The sequence below is a fragment of the Scleropages formosus genome, chromosome 8, assembly GCF_900964775.1.
Source record: "Scleropages formosus chromosome 8, fSclFor1.1, whole genome shotgun sequence".
In the NCBI taxonomy this organism is placed as follows: domain Eukaryota; kingdom Metazoa; phylum Chordata; class Actinopteri; order Osteoglossiformes; family Osteoglossidae; genus Scleropages; species Scleropages formosus.
In genome coordinates, this window is record NC_041813.1 from 9799561 (window position 1) to 9817982 (window position 18422).

At 40.8% G+C, this 18422-nt stretch overlaps 1 protein-coding gene across 1 annotated transcript; it reads left to right on the forward strand.

The window, feature by feature from the left end:
* Positions 1-14398: 14398 nt before the first annotated feature.
* gdf10a (growth differentiation factor 10a) lies at positions 14399-18194 on the forward strand. The gene is made up of 3 exons (XM_018766111.2): positions 14399-14656; positions 15934-16835; positions 17253-18194. The coding sequence occupies exons 1-3, from the start codon at positions 14407-14409 to the stop codon at positions 17442-17444; spliced, it is 1344 nt and encodes a 447-aa protein (XP_018621627.1). The 5' UTR covers positions 14399-14406; the 3' UTR covers positions 17445-18194.
* The last annotated feature ends 228 nt before the right edge of the window (positions 18195-18422 follow it).

Consider the following 18422-nt stretch of genomic DNA (forward strand, 5'->3'; position numbering starts at 1 on the left):
AACTACTTTTAAATCAATATGTTTTCACTCCATTGTTTAAAATCAGCGATTTACACTTGTTGTCTATCAACAGGCATCAGATATCCTTAATTTCACCTCATTAAGAATTTACTTCAATATCAATTATTAATTATCTGAAATTATAAACTAAAGAACAAAAAATCTTTTCATCATTATTCTATGAATACTAATTCAGTTCTAATTATCATTTTCATCATTGCAGTTAGACTTACTCAGTTTAAAAAAAAAAATGTTTATTTAATAGAAGAGTTCTGCTCTCAGCCAATAAATTCAGCTGAATGGCATTTGATTTACATTTAACAAATTGCTTATTCAAAATTCATCAATTAATTAAGAACTCAGCTGGAATGAAAAGCGGCACAGACAGTATGTTAGCAAAAACCTGGGTTTAGAATCACTGGCCAGACAGGGCAGATATGGAGCTTCTCAGCTATACTGTCCAGATAGGGCATAGCAGAATCAAAACATCACTCAGTTTGGACACTGAATGGTGTTCTGATTCTGCTATGTGTATAGAAGTCTCTGCATTAATTGTTGCATATTAACACTAACTAGTGTAGCTATTATTGCCTTTTGTGTTGGGCTTCTTTCTAAAATGCTGTTTATTAAATGTTACAGAACACACACACACACACACTTTCAGAACCACTTGTCCCTTACGGGGTCACGGGGAACCGGAGCCTACCCGGCAACACAGGGCGTAAGGCCGGAGGGGGAAGGGGACACACCCAGGACGGGACGCCAGTCCGCCGCAAGGCACCCCAAGCGGGACTTGAACCCCAGACCCACCGGAGAGCAGGACTGCGGTCCAACCCACTGCGCCACCGCACCCCCTTGTTACAGAACATTTAAAATTAAATGCTTAAAACTGTAGAATCATGATTATGATGTCATTGTTACATTTGATAGTAAGACATATTGCAAACCATTTATGTCTCCTTTCAAACAATATGTATAATGCATATATCAGTTTCATTTGTGATGTTTGTATAAATTGTTTTATAAAACATGAAATATGAAATGTGAAATACCTAAATATTTACCTGACTTACGCCCGGAGTTGCTGGGTTAGGCTTCGGCTCGCCCCGACCCCGTATGGGACAAGCGGTTCAGAAAGTGTGTGTGTGTGTGTGTGTGTGTGTGTGTGTGTGTGTGTGTGTGTGTGTGTGTGTGTGTGTGTGTGTGTGTGTGTGTGTGTGTGTGTGTGTGTGCCTGACAAAATTTAAGAACTCAAAAACTGTTAAAAAAAAATGGTTTCTACAGTTTTTGACTGAAAATATTTCATTCGCTGTCTTGGTGTTACCCCTGTTTCTAGCTGTATTCTTCATCCATCTTTCTGTCTTCATCTGTTTCTTCCATGGCAGGATAGCTCTCCAGAGTAGCAACTGGGCATCACAGGTCAAGATGAAAAACTAGCAAGTGAAAGAACTGGAATGACAAATCGTCAGCTCAGTGTGGTGCATGCAAACCCTCAAGAGTTGTGTAAAACACATCCCTATCCTTCACACCGGCACGTCGATGTGACAGGGTGACTTGGGAGAGGGATCGAGGGAGGGGGAGCTCCACCAGTGGCTAGAATGAGGAGCAGTCTTGTTCAGCAGTCCTGGACATGAAGTCTCGGCAGATTGGGGAACAAGGAGGCGGTCAGAGGTTCTCAAGGATATTGTCCCGTCCCGTGATCACAGACCTTGGGGACACACTCAAGTGAAGCCACCTTTGCGTTGAACTTCAATAATTCAAGTCATGTTTGAAACAATCTGTTAACCTGCGCATATCACCTCCGAATTAAAATAAATATCAGCATTCTTTAAGTTGCAATATTACTTGAGCTTTGCATTCTGTGTTAAATATACAGTGTGATGTGACTGATCTACCTGTTATGTGTTCTATTGACTAAGGAAGCTACTATTTTAGTATGAAACCGCATTGCTGTCCCTGCTGTTATTCTACTGTATACATAGTGTCTTAAGTTTACTTTATATATAAAACCAGATGCATTTAACGTGTTGGAAAGCAGCAGGTCACGCGGCCATCTGTATTCATTTGACGCTACACCCTAGAGGCTCCGTGGACTGTGGTCTGGCACAATGCTGTGTGTCACCAGTATGAGTGTAAACATGCGGAGCAATGTAGCACACCACAGCGTATTTGTGTGGCAAGTGCCACTTTCTCACCCTGTTCTCAGGGTTAATAAAAAACCTGTCGTGGGTAGGAATACAAGTGCATGGCCTGTTTGTCCTTGATGCTCAGGAGCCTGTTTGGACCCCCACAGACTGCCATTCTGTGAGCTAACAAAGAGCCCCTGTTTGTCAGCGTCTCCAAGCCTACATTGGCTCCCCACGCTGCCTTCCACATAGCGCATTGAGTGTTTACCTTCCACTTATGAATGTGGGCGCCTGTAAACAGGTGGCGACCACATTCCCACCTCTTAAAGCCCGTGGGGAGAACAACATTGAGCCAGATGGGCTAAAACTGGCTTCATTCTCTGCTGCTACTGCCTGTGTGACAGGCTTCAGTTGTGTCATAACAGAAGTGTAGCAGTCCTCTTTGCTGTTTTTTCTAGCTTCCATTTGACATATAAAATTTTGTTTTACTTAAGTTCCACCTTAACGATCACCAAAATGACAACAAGGTTTCCTTTTATGCATTTGGTCTTAAGAGGAATTGAGGCAGTTTCCATAGAAGTTCTTTTGATGGAGGCATATAGAAGGCACTAGGCTTAAACCTCTTGGCACAGGAAGCGATTTGGGAAAATAATTGGTAGGCTCTGAAATATTTCAGCAAAATTGATGCCTTTTCACGTGTCTGACATTTGGCCTTTGTTCTGGCCTTTTCATCTCTCAATAGCTACTTTATGTGGTGGAAAAACGTCAATGTTTGGATTAGTGCTTGCCTGATGGTCTGTGTTCAAACTGTTTCCCAGTGGTTCTGAGAGCTCCGTCTCCCTGCCATGGGGTAGAGGCCAGATGACTAAGAAACACAAATGAAATGGCTCTGGGTGTAACAAGATACCTCTGCAACACAATCCACTGCATTTCTTGACTGTTATTTCCTAACAGTAGTACAGCCGCTGTTCCACCAAGTCACACTTCTCCAACCCCCATGTGGAATCACAACTTTCACTCATTGTTTTTCTTTCTGACTTTTTTTTTTCCCAACGCGTGATAAAAATGAAGAAAAAAACACACGCCTCCGAAGCCTGGCTTGTGTTGCTATATTTACAAGGACGCAGTTATGATCATTAAATCTAAGCTGTGTTTAGCTATTTCCTGAACATATCCCACAGGTTCCCGACCTTCACCTTCCGAGTCAGGCCTCAGCCGCATGTGGACTTCAGGGAGGAGGAAATTACACTCTAAGATTGATTGCCAAATCCTTTAATGGTTCAGACTTTACAATGGCCATACATAGCCTGTGATCCTCGTTAGTGTTTTGCAAACAAAGGAAAAAATGTTCTGCTACTAGTTATTCTGTGAAACTGCTTCAACCAAATTGTTTGGTTGTCATTGTTTAAGGAATTAACTGAAACATAAATAGATTTTGTTCAGTTATCTGACTTCCAGGGTAGTCCAAACAACTCCATTTAGTTTAAGTACCCTACATAGGGCTCTGAATCGGAGGAAGTCAACTTTATGTTATGAATTCCCATCCTTATTTAAAAAGCAATTATAAGTTAAGAGCCACACATAAGACCCAAAATAAACTCCCTCTTGCCACTTGTGTAAACTTGCCACTTGCACATTTTTCGGAGCCTTGTTTTAGTAGCACCTTCTGTTCCATACATTTCCAACAATAACCATGTATCTCCAGTTACAGACCTTACAGATTTGCACTGCGTGATGCATTTTTCAGTTCAAATCTGCTTTAATAAATAGTGACATATAAACACCTTTTTTAAATTATTAAATAATACTATTAATTTATACTGTTCTGTTCATTGATATTATTTAATTGTTTTTTCTTCTACAAATATTAGACTTGTAAAGTGTTATTATACTATACATTATGCTTTGAATGTTTACCCATATCTACTCATGTGTTAGCTACCATCTTCATTCTTTAATAACACAACCCAACAAAAATGTTCAGATTTCTTGGTTATGTCGATTATTGTGTTGATTGTGAATAAACTTTACTGATTACGAAAATGTACTACTTCTTCTAGAGTATCAGTTTTGAGTTTGGTACTTTACAGCCTTTGGAAAATTCTAGAAGGTACCAGATCATCCTACAAAGTACCAAAAATTCGAGAGAGAAACAGACCCTAAAAGGTACTGGAATATTTGGTGCTTGGAACCCAGTGTTAAAATTTGCCAAAATTTGCTCACTTCAAGAATGTGAAATATTTTTTTCTAAAAAGTAACATATCGTATGGACTATTGCCAAAAGTATGCTTAATCTAACAAAATTGAATGGAAATTTAAAAAAATTCAACATAATAAAATTTTTGCTACATTCTGTTATTTTAACTTTTATTTAATGAAGTCTAGCAAGAGAATCATAAAAGCGTAGTATGTAAGTAACATATATGTTAAAATAAGTGTAATGAAATGTGTAATTCATAAATTCACCTTGAAGTAAAATGTGTGTAATACATAGAATCAAAATAAAACCATTTGTAACTTCCTCCCTCATGGAGACTTCCTCATTCAAGGGTTCTGCTCTGTTTAAATAGCATGTGATATGCCCACACACATTCAGTATAATATCCTGTAGAGATTTGTGTGAAGCTGTTTCTGTTCGATAGCCTTGCATATCAGCCTCATGGACTGTGAGGTCCAGTAACCCAAAAGATTTTTTCATAACAAAAGCAAATACATAATATGTGGTGGGATTTATATTTACATGCGCTTGTTAACTAAATTAAACGGGTCCTTTTAAATGGCTTTCCATGTGAATCATTTTAGTCTGAAACAGTGTATTGGACAATATATGATATTTCCAAATAAAGCTTTCCTCCTTGCAGAACAATAACTTTCCATACATTTACTTTTTCCTAGAATCATATTTGATACAAATAATATATTTATGTATAAATAAATAAAGAAATATATATATATATATATATATATATATAAAATTTTTCAGCTAAATTTACCTTCTTTGGTAATGATGCCATGCTGACTGAATGTCAGGGAGAAGTGTGATCACAGAATGGGTTCACCTTCAGTACCATGTTATGTTCACAAGCTGTATTTCAGATCCTTGAAGCTTCATTAAGGTTATTCTTCACCCACTGGCCATGGGAGCTTTGTTAGGAAATGAACTAGCATGCACTACTTTCTAATCAGCCGTATTCTTTGTTGAAAACAAAAGAATATGTACTGGTTAATGTTATACATTTATTTATTTAGCAGACACTTTTCTCCAAAGCAACTTCCAATGAACTCTATGTAGTGTTACCAGCCCACACACCTTATTCACCAAGGTGACTTACACTGGTGGATACACTACTTACAATGGGTCACTCATCCATACATCAGTGGAACACACACTCTCTGTAACTCACACACTATGGGAGAACCTGAACAGCATCGCTTTGGACTATGGGAAGAAACCAGAGCACACCCACACAGACACAGGGAGAACATGCAAACTCCATGCAGACTGAGTGGGGATCAAACTCATATTCTCTCACACCACCCAGGCACTTTCAGACAGCAGCACTACTCGCTGTGCTACTGTGCCACCCGTAAGGGCATGAAGGACAATCATATAGTGAATATCCAGTATCTGCAACATCTACACTAGAACAAACATCAATAATTAATAATAATTACTATTTGATCTTGCACTGACAAATATTAAATACCTTCAAACTTGAAACATCAGGTATTTCTTCGAGGCTGCACAGTATGATACATGTAAGAGGCTCAGACTTTTCCGGATATTTAAAGTGGATGAGATAACCATCTTCCTGTGTGAAAATGAAAACTTACAGAAGAAAAATGATACAGCATTGTGTGGAATAATCGGCTTTGCTCAGGTGAGTTACCCCACTTAGCGAATCTCATTGTCTTGTCATCGCACTGTCAGGCCTCCTTGCAGGACACACTTGTTAAAAACCCGATGCTGCCCTCCAGATCCTCATCTGTTTCCGATCTCTGCCCTCAATGCGGGAGGGCTTGTTTCCATGGATTAACTCACAAGCTACCAAGCGTTGTTTTCAGCTGATTATCCTACACTAGAAAAGACTAAAAACAGGAGTTACATTTTCCTTCCTTCACCGAGACAACTGGGTGAAATGCCACCATAGCGTTTGCCTAACCAGTTGTCCTAGCCACTGTTTTCTTGTGGTTAGCTGCCTTTTTATGCATACTACTTCTTTCACCAATTTGTTGATACAGACTTGGATATCAGGCATTTCCACCGAAGGTTCAGCTCGTACTTTTGTAATTAAATGAAACAACGTCTATCTGTTGCTCATGCTCAATGACGTCTTTCAGGAGATTGCTCGGATTACCACTGCAGGAGGGTTTTGCAAGGTCATAACAAAAGATAATCTAGCCAGCAATCAGACTGGGCCCACTATGTGGAAGGAAAGTGCCCCCTCGTTCACCTTAACCACATACTTCCTCTGAGCCACTGCTGCCAAATTCATAGGAACATTGATTTAATATCAATAAAAGCCTTTTGTTCACTTCCTTCTTTTAAACAAATGAGTTCTTGAGTTTCCATCGTGTTTTTTTCCTCTTGACTCAGAGACCAGGCAGTGCAGTGAACTTTTGTTTTGTTTTGTGAATGAGTGCTGCGCCGCTCTCCTTCATGCTGGAGACAGCACCGTAGCAATAGCTGTCCCCACACACTGTTAAACGCATCAGTCCACCAGTGGTATGACTACAGCAGTGTCCCCTACAATGAGAATGTGAAATAAGAAGTAAATACATATCACATATATACAACAATGAACAACTCTGATCTTGAAAACTGGAATAACAGCAATGAGTTTCACAGGCATTTAAATAACAAATGTTGGCCTTTGCAATGTGACCTGAAGTTCAGTGTCTCCCCTGACAGTAATAATCAGATTTATCTACAGTTCAGAATCGTTCTTCCTGAGACAGGTTGTATTTTACTGACTCAATGAATTTAAATACCCCAGGGCACCATTACCCTGGCGGTCTGTATATTTTTATTGGCTTTAGATTCAAAAGAGTCCATTGAAACACACAGGTACAAGAAATATGTGCTGAATGTGTCTAGACGCATGGGGTCAACCCAGCGAGTATGGTTGGCTGTGGAGAGGTACAGACTGCTATCAGAATATCTTGTGGCTTGTGAACTAGGGTACAGTTGTGGTTTGACTGAAAGAAGCAATGCACTTTGATGGCACAGGTCTGAGTGTTTTTTTTGTTTTGGGAACCATTTAAATTTATTGCTATTAGTCCAAATTTTTAAATGCCCTTTAGTTTGGGTCGCAGTGTTTTTGCTCTGGTAAGTTAGATGCCATTGTGACCAAAAAGGCTGAGTCTAGAGGGATGTCAGACTGTCAGATGGTTGCCTGCTTGATCACTGAATATTGAATTGTGAATAACGAATTTGAGGCCTTCCTAGGAAATAACTTCAGCACTCAGGGGTAACTATTGTAACTACTGCAAGGTACACAAAGATTGCATACCTTCGATCACAAACACATAATGATAAAGATGATGATACCTTTGAAATAAATGTTTAAGCCTGGACCATTTTACAGTGTCAGACATATCTTCTGTGATTTAATTTTTGTAAGTCATCACACGATAAGAAATAAAATCGTAAGAGGAAAAAGAGTTGCAATAGTGTATGCTGCTACTGTGATTCCTGGAACACATTCAACTCCACACCATCACATCCTGAAACCAAACACGTTCCAAGGCTTCTGTCAAGGGTTGGGCAGTGCAGTCTACACTTAACAAAGGAAATTAAACAGCTCAGAGAACCTCCACAGTGTGGGACTTTGTCTTAGACAGTAGCCTTCCCGTGGTCAGGCTTCTGAAACCTTGTGATGGTGCCTACGTGGGGCACTTGAGCCAGGGGAATGCTCAGCCCTGCCGGTCTGTGGTGTGCCACAGCGCTCACATATCTGAAGCAGACAGATGAAATTTCATTTCAAGGATGATTTGAATGCACATTCCTGCTTTCCACAACTGCATATGAAAAATAAATACTGTACGTGTCAGCGGCTAAATGTGCCTGCTACGCGCCGAAAGGCTCCGGATGACTTATAAATCAAACCCTCGGTTGCATTTAGTGCTTTACAGATTCCCTACACATGTTCCGAAGCAAATGGCTTTCCTTTGCAACAGTATTGAATGTCTATCTCAGCAACCATTTTTGGCAGCCTGCACCTAATTCTGCAGTTCACTCTTCAACAAAAGTTCTTCGTGGAAGCATGAGCCTTAGCACGAAAGCTCCAAATATATGTTTCACAAAGGAACTGCTGGGAGCTTTGACAAGTCCAGCGCTCAACCGTTCAGGCACCGTTGATGAAATGTTTCTCAGATCTGATGTCAGATGACTGAAGAAACCTCCTCATAGGAGACTGGTGATATAATTCTTGGTGTTAAAAGTAAGAATGACATTATATCCGAGCAGTCATTAACAAAATAATTTGAATGAAAGCACAAATTACCTAATTTTTTGGAACCCCTACAAAGTCAGCTTTTTCCGCTTTCAAGTTATGGGCAGCAGTTATGTCAGAATGGGAATTTTCTTATCGCTCCAGGGACTTTTCTTACGTGGAAAAATCTTTAGTGGTATCTAGCACATGTGAATTGTGTGACCAATTTGTTTTAACTCTGTTGGCCCGCTAGTTATGGATCTTTTCGAAAAATGAAATATGTCCTCCAAAACTGCAAAATTACTTTTTGGAAGGCAATTTTCAAACTCTGGGTTGCTGCCACAGGCCACAGATGTAAAGTTCTCACACTCTGCTTATAAGTTGTCAAACTGTCACAAGTTCATCAAGCTACTGGGAAGAGGGAAGCTCACAGCCAGATCACTGTCTCACTGACGCACACTCTAGCACCTGTCAAATCAACCTGAACAGACACACAAATGCTCTACTGTTATGGAGACCATCATTCTACTTGGAATGCAGCTCACAGCTGGCTCCATCTGTATGTGACAAGTCCATATTCAGTGCTAAAGACTATTAGTGCCCCTTGTGTAAATAGTACTGTTCACTTTCATTGAAACCATGGCCAGAATAACATTTTTGATAAGGTAGTCTCTGATATAAATGCTGCTTACTGAGTTCTTGTTGCTCCTCTTACAGTAACCAGGAGGAAGGTAACTTTTTCTTACACAGCATGTAGGTACTTCTGTAAATATGAGAACACTTAAAAAAAATCAAGATGTCAATAAGGTTGCGTGTAACACCCTTGCCAGGAGATGGACTTCATCTTGAGGGTGACTAATTTTTGAGTGACAGAGCTGAGTAGATGAAAGAGTGCGACACAGCTGCAGGGAGTGAAATCACGTTAATAATGAACGGATGGCACAGGGGGCTGGTCTGCCGGCCTACTTGTGCGGGCGGGGTGGGGCAGACAGAAGGTAGTTATTTCCCAGCACAAGGCCAACTGACTCATTAGACTACCTCTCTGTTAAAGGATCTCATCATCTTCTGCTGCTTGGACAGTTGATAGTCATTGTGGAATGTTCTCCAGCAGGGCTTCAATAACTGGACAGTTTTACACTCATGGAAAACAAGTCCAGAATAAGAACTGAACACCATTTATACTTGATATTGGAGAAAATGTTCTTATTTTACAATTACCTTTATTGATGGGTTTCATATACATATGTTGTGTAGTTAATACAATATATACGTGTGTTGTGTCTCATGCTGGGAAAGGGGTATCTGTTTAAAAATGGGATTTGAAGATTAAAAAAACCCACAATTCCTGAATTTAAGTAATTTTTAAAAACAGGAACACAGGTGTTTATGTTTGAAACACATATGAAAACATAACATGTCATTATGTATCCTGAAAGCTAACTTTTCAAACAGCCTACCCATATTTTGTGGCATGATTTATGGAGCCAAGCAAAACGATATGCTTGGCCTTAGAGGCTATCCTGAGATGTACGTTACCACTTTCCATTCCGTTCCACGGCAAAAATACGCAGCAAAAGGAAGAAAAAATATAAGAAAAACACGCAGTTGCCCAAGAAACACAAAACTAGAAACTAATCCTGTAGATAGACCATTGTATAGCGTATCTCTGTATCTGTACATACCTGATCCAGTCAAATGGAGTTCTTTAGTTTAAATAAAGCTCTGCTACAAACATTAATGCTGAACTTTTCTTTACACCATTTTTTTTCACATGAGGAGTAGCACTAAGAGATATATTGAGCCTAAGGTGAACAGCAGCCTTTGCTCCATTGGAAGACAACATGACCCAAACATGAGAGGAAGGACAGAATAAACTTTATGAAATGTATGAAAAAAGCAGAAAAACCCATTATATGAAAAATTAACGTTTTTCATTTTTTTTTTTTTTTTTTTTACTGAGATCACATGTACAGCAAGAGTATCACTAGGTATCAAGATGATCCAGAAATGCTTGTAGATTCATATTTTCCTTAGCTCTAAAGTTTCAAACAGAAATCATTCATACACTATAAAGTTTGTCTGTCCTTTCCTCTCACTTGGGTCATGTTGTCTTCCAGTGTCTGTCCCTTAATTTAATTGTGCTGTAAATCATGTACGTAACTCTGGAGCAAATGCTGCCGTTCACCTTAGCACATGCAGGGATCCGTGGATTATCGCGCCGCTGATTGTACAAGGGTCCGAATGAATGGTGATGGATGAGCTGAACACTGCAGAACTTACTGCGCTGCCCCTGAGTCCACGGACGGCCAATACAAACTAGGAAAAAAGAAGACAAACACAGAGCGGGGGCCAGTAGTTAGTGCGCTACCCAGAGCGACCTGCAGCCCCTGACAATTACAGATAGCTTCTTGAAAACGCCTGATTCGGGAGCGCATTTACTGCAGACTGCGCCTTCCGAGACACGGTTGAATGGGAATAAAACAGGACACAATCATTTCTCTACCCGGGAAAACATTTCCTAACAGTTACCTCCTTCAGTGCGACCATCAGTGTGTGCATGTGACTCCAGATGTTCCCAAAAACATATCCTAACAATTTTTTTCATCCATTTTTTCTTAACAGTAAAAAGAGTAAATCATGATAGAAAAGTGCGTCCCGTGTGTCTGTGTGTGTGCGCGCGCGCGCGCCGGCGAGTTAACATTTCTATTATTAAATTATTACATTTATACACTTAGCAGACGTTATCACTCAGTGCTAAACTGCACTTGTTTTAGTGTGACGTTCGCAAATCACAATAAATAAATAAATAAATAAATTCTCATAACATCATAAGTTTTAAACCGGACTTTTCAGATTTTTTTAACCGTTGCTTTTCATTTTAAGAAGTTAACGAATGCGCAAATGACACAAAAATGCCGCGTTGGTCAATCCCACATGTGAAATTTTAGAATAAAAAGTAAGAATTAAAAAAAACTTTCGTTTTGAATTTATTAAAGAAAAAATAAAAATGTGAAATGTGAAATGTGAAAAACAATTAAACTTTTTAAGAGTAAAATCTTGTGACGTCGTCTCTAAGAAATTAGACGCGGTTATGTATTTAGAATAGCTGTCGTCTTCACGGGTCAACAGCTGAGTTAAGAAGGCTCATATTTAATAATAAAATAATGCTTTCAAAATGTTTTAATGTTTTTGGGATGCTGTTTCAAAATACCACAAAGGTATAATCCTCACTATGTCAGACTTTAATAGTATAAGATGTACAGGAGGCAATGAAATTTGCTTTTGAATTCAGTTTAGTCATATGACATATTTATAGCTATCATTAATCTAATTCATGAGCTTCCTGGAATTACAACTTAATTTGTGTATTTTTCCCGATTCAATGGCCACCATATATTAGAGATGATAGTCTTCTTCTCAAGGATGACTCTTTTAAAACTCTTCTAAATTCATTTAAGTCAAATTCTAGAGCGTCTTCCGTAAAAAAAGTGCCGTTTATCTTTTTTAGGAATTTCACGAAGCGTGTAAGTGCATTGACTCCTAGTAATGCACGACAGAGGTAAATTGCGTTTTATTAATGAAGACAAGTGTGAGCAGTATATGAGTAGTTAACAATTAACAAAACCAAATAGACTACTGCCATTGGCCTACACCGGAGATTTTTTTAATGCAGTGGAATTGCTGATCTGTAAGTCTATCTTACTTGTCTTCGTTTTCCTTTAATAGATGCTGACTCCCTAATGGTTCCAATAGCACTTCTGACCAAAATGAAGTTGAAACCCTGCTTTGCTGATGTTCGCTGTGAGATGCTGGCACGTGTGTTGTCTTCTGCTGGGGAGTCTCAGTGCATGGCAAGGTTATGTCAAGATGCAAATATAACAAAGGGGTTTAAAAAAGCAGCTGGGTGTCCGGTAATCCGGGACAAACATGTTGAGAGTGTGAGTCCCACTGAGATCATCCTCCCAGTCGGGACTCGAGCTATTTATGAACATCATTTCTTGGCAAGAGCTTAATGAACACACCGCTCACACGGCCAGCAGGCTCCGGCATGGGCAGGAATAGCAGAGCTCTTTTTTGAGGTGCCTTAGAGATGCTATTGATTTGTCCGATTCACGATGAAGGAATTATGTGACCCAGAGTTAATTTGAATTCCTTCTCCACATAACGTTTTTATTTCGTCAAACAAAAAGCGGTGTGATACCGGCTTAATGGCCTCGCCTGCCCGCTGCTTCACCGTGAGACGCAGAGAGAAGTGTTTTTGGGACTTGATTTACTCCTTGATTTGCTGGTTACGGCGTCAGAGTGCCGTGTTAAAGTAAATTTAACACAGATACAAGGCCAATGTGAAAAGAGTCCTTCGGGGGCCTTGAGGCGGTCTTTAATAATGTTTGATGGTGTTTCGGTGGCCCGAGCGCCGCCGTTTGGTGCCCTCCCCACAGCCCCAGTGCGGTGCTTCTGCGAAGCAAAGGGAAAACAAAAGCTCGGGGAGGTGTGACCGCCCCCCTGGCAGAGCTCTTGCATAGACAGCTCTCAATGAGATCTATCAGCTCCCAACCCGATCATGCTGTTAAAACCTCACTATACAGAACGCAATAGCTACTGCCATAGTTAATGCTGTTGCTTTATAATCTGCAGAATTCCCCCAACAACCCCTTCAACTTTGCAAGTGACCTTTGTTGAAAGCTGTGGAGAAGAACTTAACAAAAAGGTTTATTTTATTGTTCGGCCAACTACAGGCAGCCTGCAGTTTGCCACACTTTTGTTGTAAAAATCTTGACAATAACAAAATAAAAATAGTAATAGTACAGCAATAAAAACTGAGTATAAATGAAGTTATCTGTGGTGAACAGATGTTTGTGAAAATACTGTATTGTGTAGAAAAATGTCTGAATAAATACTCTTACTGTGTAGATAAGCCACCTTGAAGAAAAGCTATTGAAGGACACGTTGGGGGTCAACTGGTAGCGTAGTGGTTAAAGCTGCTTCCCTTAGACCCTAAGGTTCTATGTTTGATCCCACCTCCAGATGCAATACCCTTCAGCGACCTACCTAGCCTAAATCGCTCCTGTAACATTGCCCTACTCTATAAATGAGTAAATAACTGTAGTTACACTAACACTGCACATCGCTTTGGACAAAAGTGTCAGCTAAATAAATGTAAAGTTTTTGCAAAAAAGAATATGTTCTCTAAAACACACAGTAGGTCTATTGCCAGGTGGGTATTCCTACATGTTAGTTGTTAAAAAGGTGTTAATTCCTTTTTGTGGCACTTTATGTCTTTCGACCTCGGAAAATGACAATTAATTGATGTTTTATATAATGTACGAAGTCTGTCAGCTTCAGGAACGAGGTCCTCTTTAATGGCTCCTACTCCAGCTAGCTATCCTACTCCGGCTAAAGAACGCGCACAGCCTCGCGCACAGCCTCGCGCACGCTTTGCGGGCAGAGCCCAGTCGCGCGGATCCTTTCCTCTGCAGCCTCCAGTGGGAGTCCCGCTCGCGCTGCGAAGGCACTCGTTGGACGGCGGCGGCGGCGGACGTCACGTGACGTCACCAACCTTCACAGCCTCGCTGTCACCGAGCGCTTTGTGGCGGTAAGAAGAAACAAGTGTTCAAACCGCTGGAGCTGCGAGGAAGCTGCGCACCGAGCGAGTGCGTCTTCTCTGACGACGTTTTTCACCCGTCTCACAAAGGAGAGATAAAGTTAACACACATTGCTACCGACGAGAAACAAAACCGTGTATTAATTTATAATCATCTTTATTAACCAGTTACTTGTGCTTATCGTAATTTTTATTTAATTTTACAATTTGGTGTTTCATAAGACTCCTGACGGCAATGTCAGGAATGGCAGCTATTCTGGTACACGTGATGTTACTGTGTTTGACCAACTCTGAGCTGCTCGGGCAGTCGGCATCTGAGCAAAGACACCAGAGAAGATTACGGGAGATCCAGGTATTTCCAGCTGACGAACTGTCCGACACCTCCTCTCAGGACATGGTTTCCATGCACATGTTCAAACTTTATGATAAATACAACAGGGAGCTCAACCGGCCCAAAGATGGAAACACCGTTAGAAGTTTTAAAGGAAGCCCAGGTGAGCTTTCTGTTTATACACTTCTGAGTTATCGGAATACATATAAATTAGAAGTATGTCGTTTCAAGAATACGTTATCGCATATAAATGGCAGGTCTTGTTGATTTATATGTGATAAATTTATGTGATCATAATGGCTTGTATATGAATTGAAATGAACACATGCTGCTTATGAGTTATGTATGTTGCATTAAGGGTTTTATGTTTAATTAGCCTGATCTCTTCTGAATGGTGCCTTACGTGAGTTGTACAGTTACACGATTGCCCTGATTTTATTTAAATCTTAACATTCTAGCATGTTTTAGCCTTCCACGCTTAGAAAGAGTGTCTCCTCCTGCTGTGGAGTGTCCTCTTAACACCTTGTGTTTTCCCCCAGTTTTCTTCGCTCAGCTCTATAACTGAAATGTAAAACGAATGTGCTGTGCTCAAAGTTCACATTGGCCTCTATTTATGAGCAGCATAAATATCTGTCTGGGAATGGTGTTGTGTCATTGCGGGGTCCCGTGGGCCATGGTAAATCCGTCTGTGTCGTATCAGCTGTGGCGTTTCCACGGCGCCCTACCCCCCCACACTAACACACAGGGGAACAAGAGAGGCTCGCAGCCGGGCTGGGGGACACCAGCGCTCTGCTTTGCCCTGCACTGCGTCTTTTTTATTATTCAGTCAGAGATGCTGCCCGCACACTTTCATTATGGGGCGATGTTTTTCTAAGATACTCTCCGCTGGGTCTGGGGTTCGAGTCCCGCTTGGGGTGTCTTGTGACGGACTGGCGTCCCGTCCTGGGTGTGTCCCCTCCCCCTCCGGCCTTACGCCCTGTGTTACCGGGTTGGCTCCGGTTCTCCGCAACCCCGTATGGGACACGCGGTTCTGACAATGTGTGTGTTTTTCTAAGACTAACTCGAAAGCCACGAATCCAGCTTCTGTAATATACTCACTGTCAGATAATAATGGACCATTCTCTCCTAACTGCAGGAATTGTATGATCACAGGAAATACTACTTTGAAGTTCCCACAACAACCTGAAGTACAGAAACCACTTGATTAGAGCTTATTAGTACCATCAGACGTTTTGAAATTTAGGGGCCTACAGAAAGCTCAGTAGGACCCATATATAAGTATTTCCATATGCCCCATGGAGAATCAGGGCTCTTGTAAGGTTCTTTACTATCCCTATACATCATTACGAGTTGTATGCAAAGAACAATCGCCTTCTTGTTTCAGTGCCAAAGTAGCTTTTATACAATGTACATTTCATTACATTCATTTATTTCTTCCAGAAATTTCAGAGCAGGGAGTCTTGTACCAGTTTAACTTCACTTCAATCCAGGAGTCGGAGGTAGTGCTGGCTGCCACAGTCCACTTCTTCTTCAACAAACGTCCAAGGCAAAGGATGTGGCCCTGCAAGCAGCTAAGGGGTCCTTCCTGTCATCTCCAGCACCTCTATTTGCTACCTCCTTTCCAGCTCCTGCTGAGGAGCACCCCACGAAATGGTGCTCCTGGGGTTTTGTTGGGAAACATCACGCTTATTCCGCACAGGAGAGGCACATGGCACATAAGGGATATATCGCACATCTTGAAGGAGGCCCGACAGATGAGTGAGCTTCTGATCACGGCAGAGTTTGACTTTGGCGAGAGGTACCAAAGGTATATAGAGCAGCCCTCAGCCCTCAGTCTCCCATACGTGTTGGTGTATGCTGACGACCTTTCAATTTCGGAGCCGAACAGTGTTGCCAGGACCTTGCAAAGGTATGACCCATTTCCAGTGGCTGGGGAACCCAGCCAGTCTCTGAACTTCTCTCCGAATGCCCGTGTAAAGAGAGACACCTATGCCTCAGACCCCATTGAAAACAATGAACTCCCTGAAGTGGAGTATAACTCCCTGAACAAACATGAGATGTTGGAAAATACCTATTTGGCTCTGAAGACCAAGCCATCCAAAAAGGAGCGCAGGAGGAAGGTTCAGGAGGTCAGGGATGGACTCAACCAGTCTCCAGTCCTGAGTTTTGATGAGAAAACTATGAAGAAAGCCCGGCAAAGACAGAGGGATGAATCACGCATCTGTTCAAGGAGGTACCTGAAGGTGGACTTTGCTGACATTGGCTGGAGTGAGTGGATCCTGTTCCCCAAGTCATTTGATGCCTACTACTGCTCTGGAACCTGTCAGTTCCCCATGTCTAAGGTGGGAACATCAGCTCATGCACAGACAACAGCTACATTCCACAGTATAGCTGCAAAGAAACTTTAAAATGCATTACTATTCAATATTAACAGCTGCAATGCGAATTTATACTTAAATAATTTGAGTCTAAAATCTGTCAAATACATGAAATTTGTAAAAAAAAAAAAAAAAAAAGGGGCAGATTTTTAAAGGTGCTTCCGAAGGACTCTTATTTGTTGTTTAAAATGCAACTGAATTGTAAGATACATGAAACAATATAAATAACTGTTTGAAGTCATACGGTTACATGATGGATATCAAACACAACTGGAACCATATAAGAATAGAGAGTTATTTAAGGTAAAACCACTTGTGGGGCAGGAAACATGAGCACGAGTAGGCTCTGCTAAATTTGTGTCCTTTCTATCCTCTCCGCAGCTGGTCCGGCCCTCCAACCATGCTACCATTCAGAGCATTGTGAAAGCTGTTGGTATCGTGCTAGGCGTTCCAGAGCCTTGCTGTGTGGCAGACAAGATGAACCCGCTGAGTGTGCTCTTCCTGGATGAGGGCCGCAATGTGGTGCTCAAGGTTTACCCCAGCATGTCTGTGGAAACGTGTGCCTGCAGGTAGATGGGGCATTCACCAAGAGCTGACCATCCCCAAGCTATCTACCTGCCCATCCCCTGGGGACCAGTAACGGGCCATGTGGGAGCATTGTTTTCTAGGCAAAGCTGCCATGTTCAATGGATCGCATGCAGAACTTAGCAAAGTCACCCACCCTCTGACTGACCCTGTAGCCTTCATCCCATAAACAATGCGTTGTCAGACCCTCTCTTTTCTTTGTGTCCAGACGAGCCTTTCAGCTCATTGCTGACATGTTTTTTACATCTTCTTTTTGCTTTTGGGTACATTTAACACAGCTTTGTGTATATTTTGAGAATATGATTCAAGCTTCTGTTTAGAGTAATCAAGTAATGCGCACATGTATAATCATCAACTTAATGGTGAGTCTTCTCCTTTTGAAAATAGGTATAAAAAAATTCATACTTAGGTCAACATTCTCACAAAAGAGGGTGTAAGTAAATATTGGAAAACCAAATATATGTTCCAAGATTGTCTAAATTCAAGTGAAAAAAGGAACATTATTAATAAAGCTGGTCATGTTCACAATATGGGAAAGTAATATGTTTAATGATAAGTAATGGAAATTTTCACAGCAAACTTTTTAATCGATACCTACATTATAAATTGGGTGAACAGTATTTGTCATAAAACACTTTTAACTAGACACCCTTAAAATGCTGTCTGGCCTTTTTGTTCCATCAGATGATGTGGTATGAAGCTGAGCTAAAGCTATGTCCTTAGATTCACCTGTTATTAGCAAGCAAGTAATACATCTGTAGATGGTGTCAAGGATTCAGTCACTTGTCTGATTTTTACAGTTTCAGAATTAAGCAGTCTAGTGATATTAAATAATTTAAATTCATTATTGCTATGTTTATTATGCACTGCACATGCCGAATACTTGTTACCCGGTGTGTTTTGTATTATTTTGTAAAAAAAAGTTTATATACAGTTTGACTAATAAAATTATTCTCTAAATTTCTA

Bases quoted from the DNA above. Each gene is read 5' to 3' on its own strand.
- gdf10a (XM_018766111.2), top strand. From the start codon at position 14,407: ATGGCAGCTATTCTGGTACACGTGATGTTACTGTGTTTGACCAACTCT. The intron at 14,657-15,933 runs GTGAGCTTTCTG...TATTTCTTCCAG, and splicing joins AAGTTTTAAAGGAAGCCCAG to AAATTTCAGAGCAGGGAGTC. The intron at 16,836-17,252 runs GTGGGAACATCA...TCCTCTCCGCAG, and splicing joins GTCAGTTCCCCATGTCTAAG to CTGGTCCGGCCCTCCAACCA.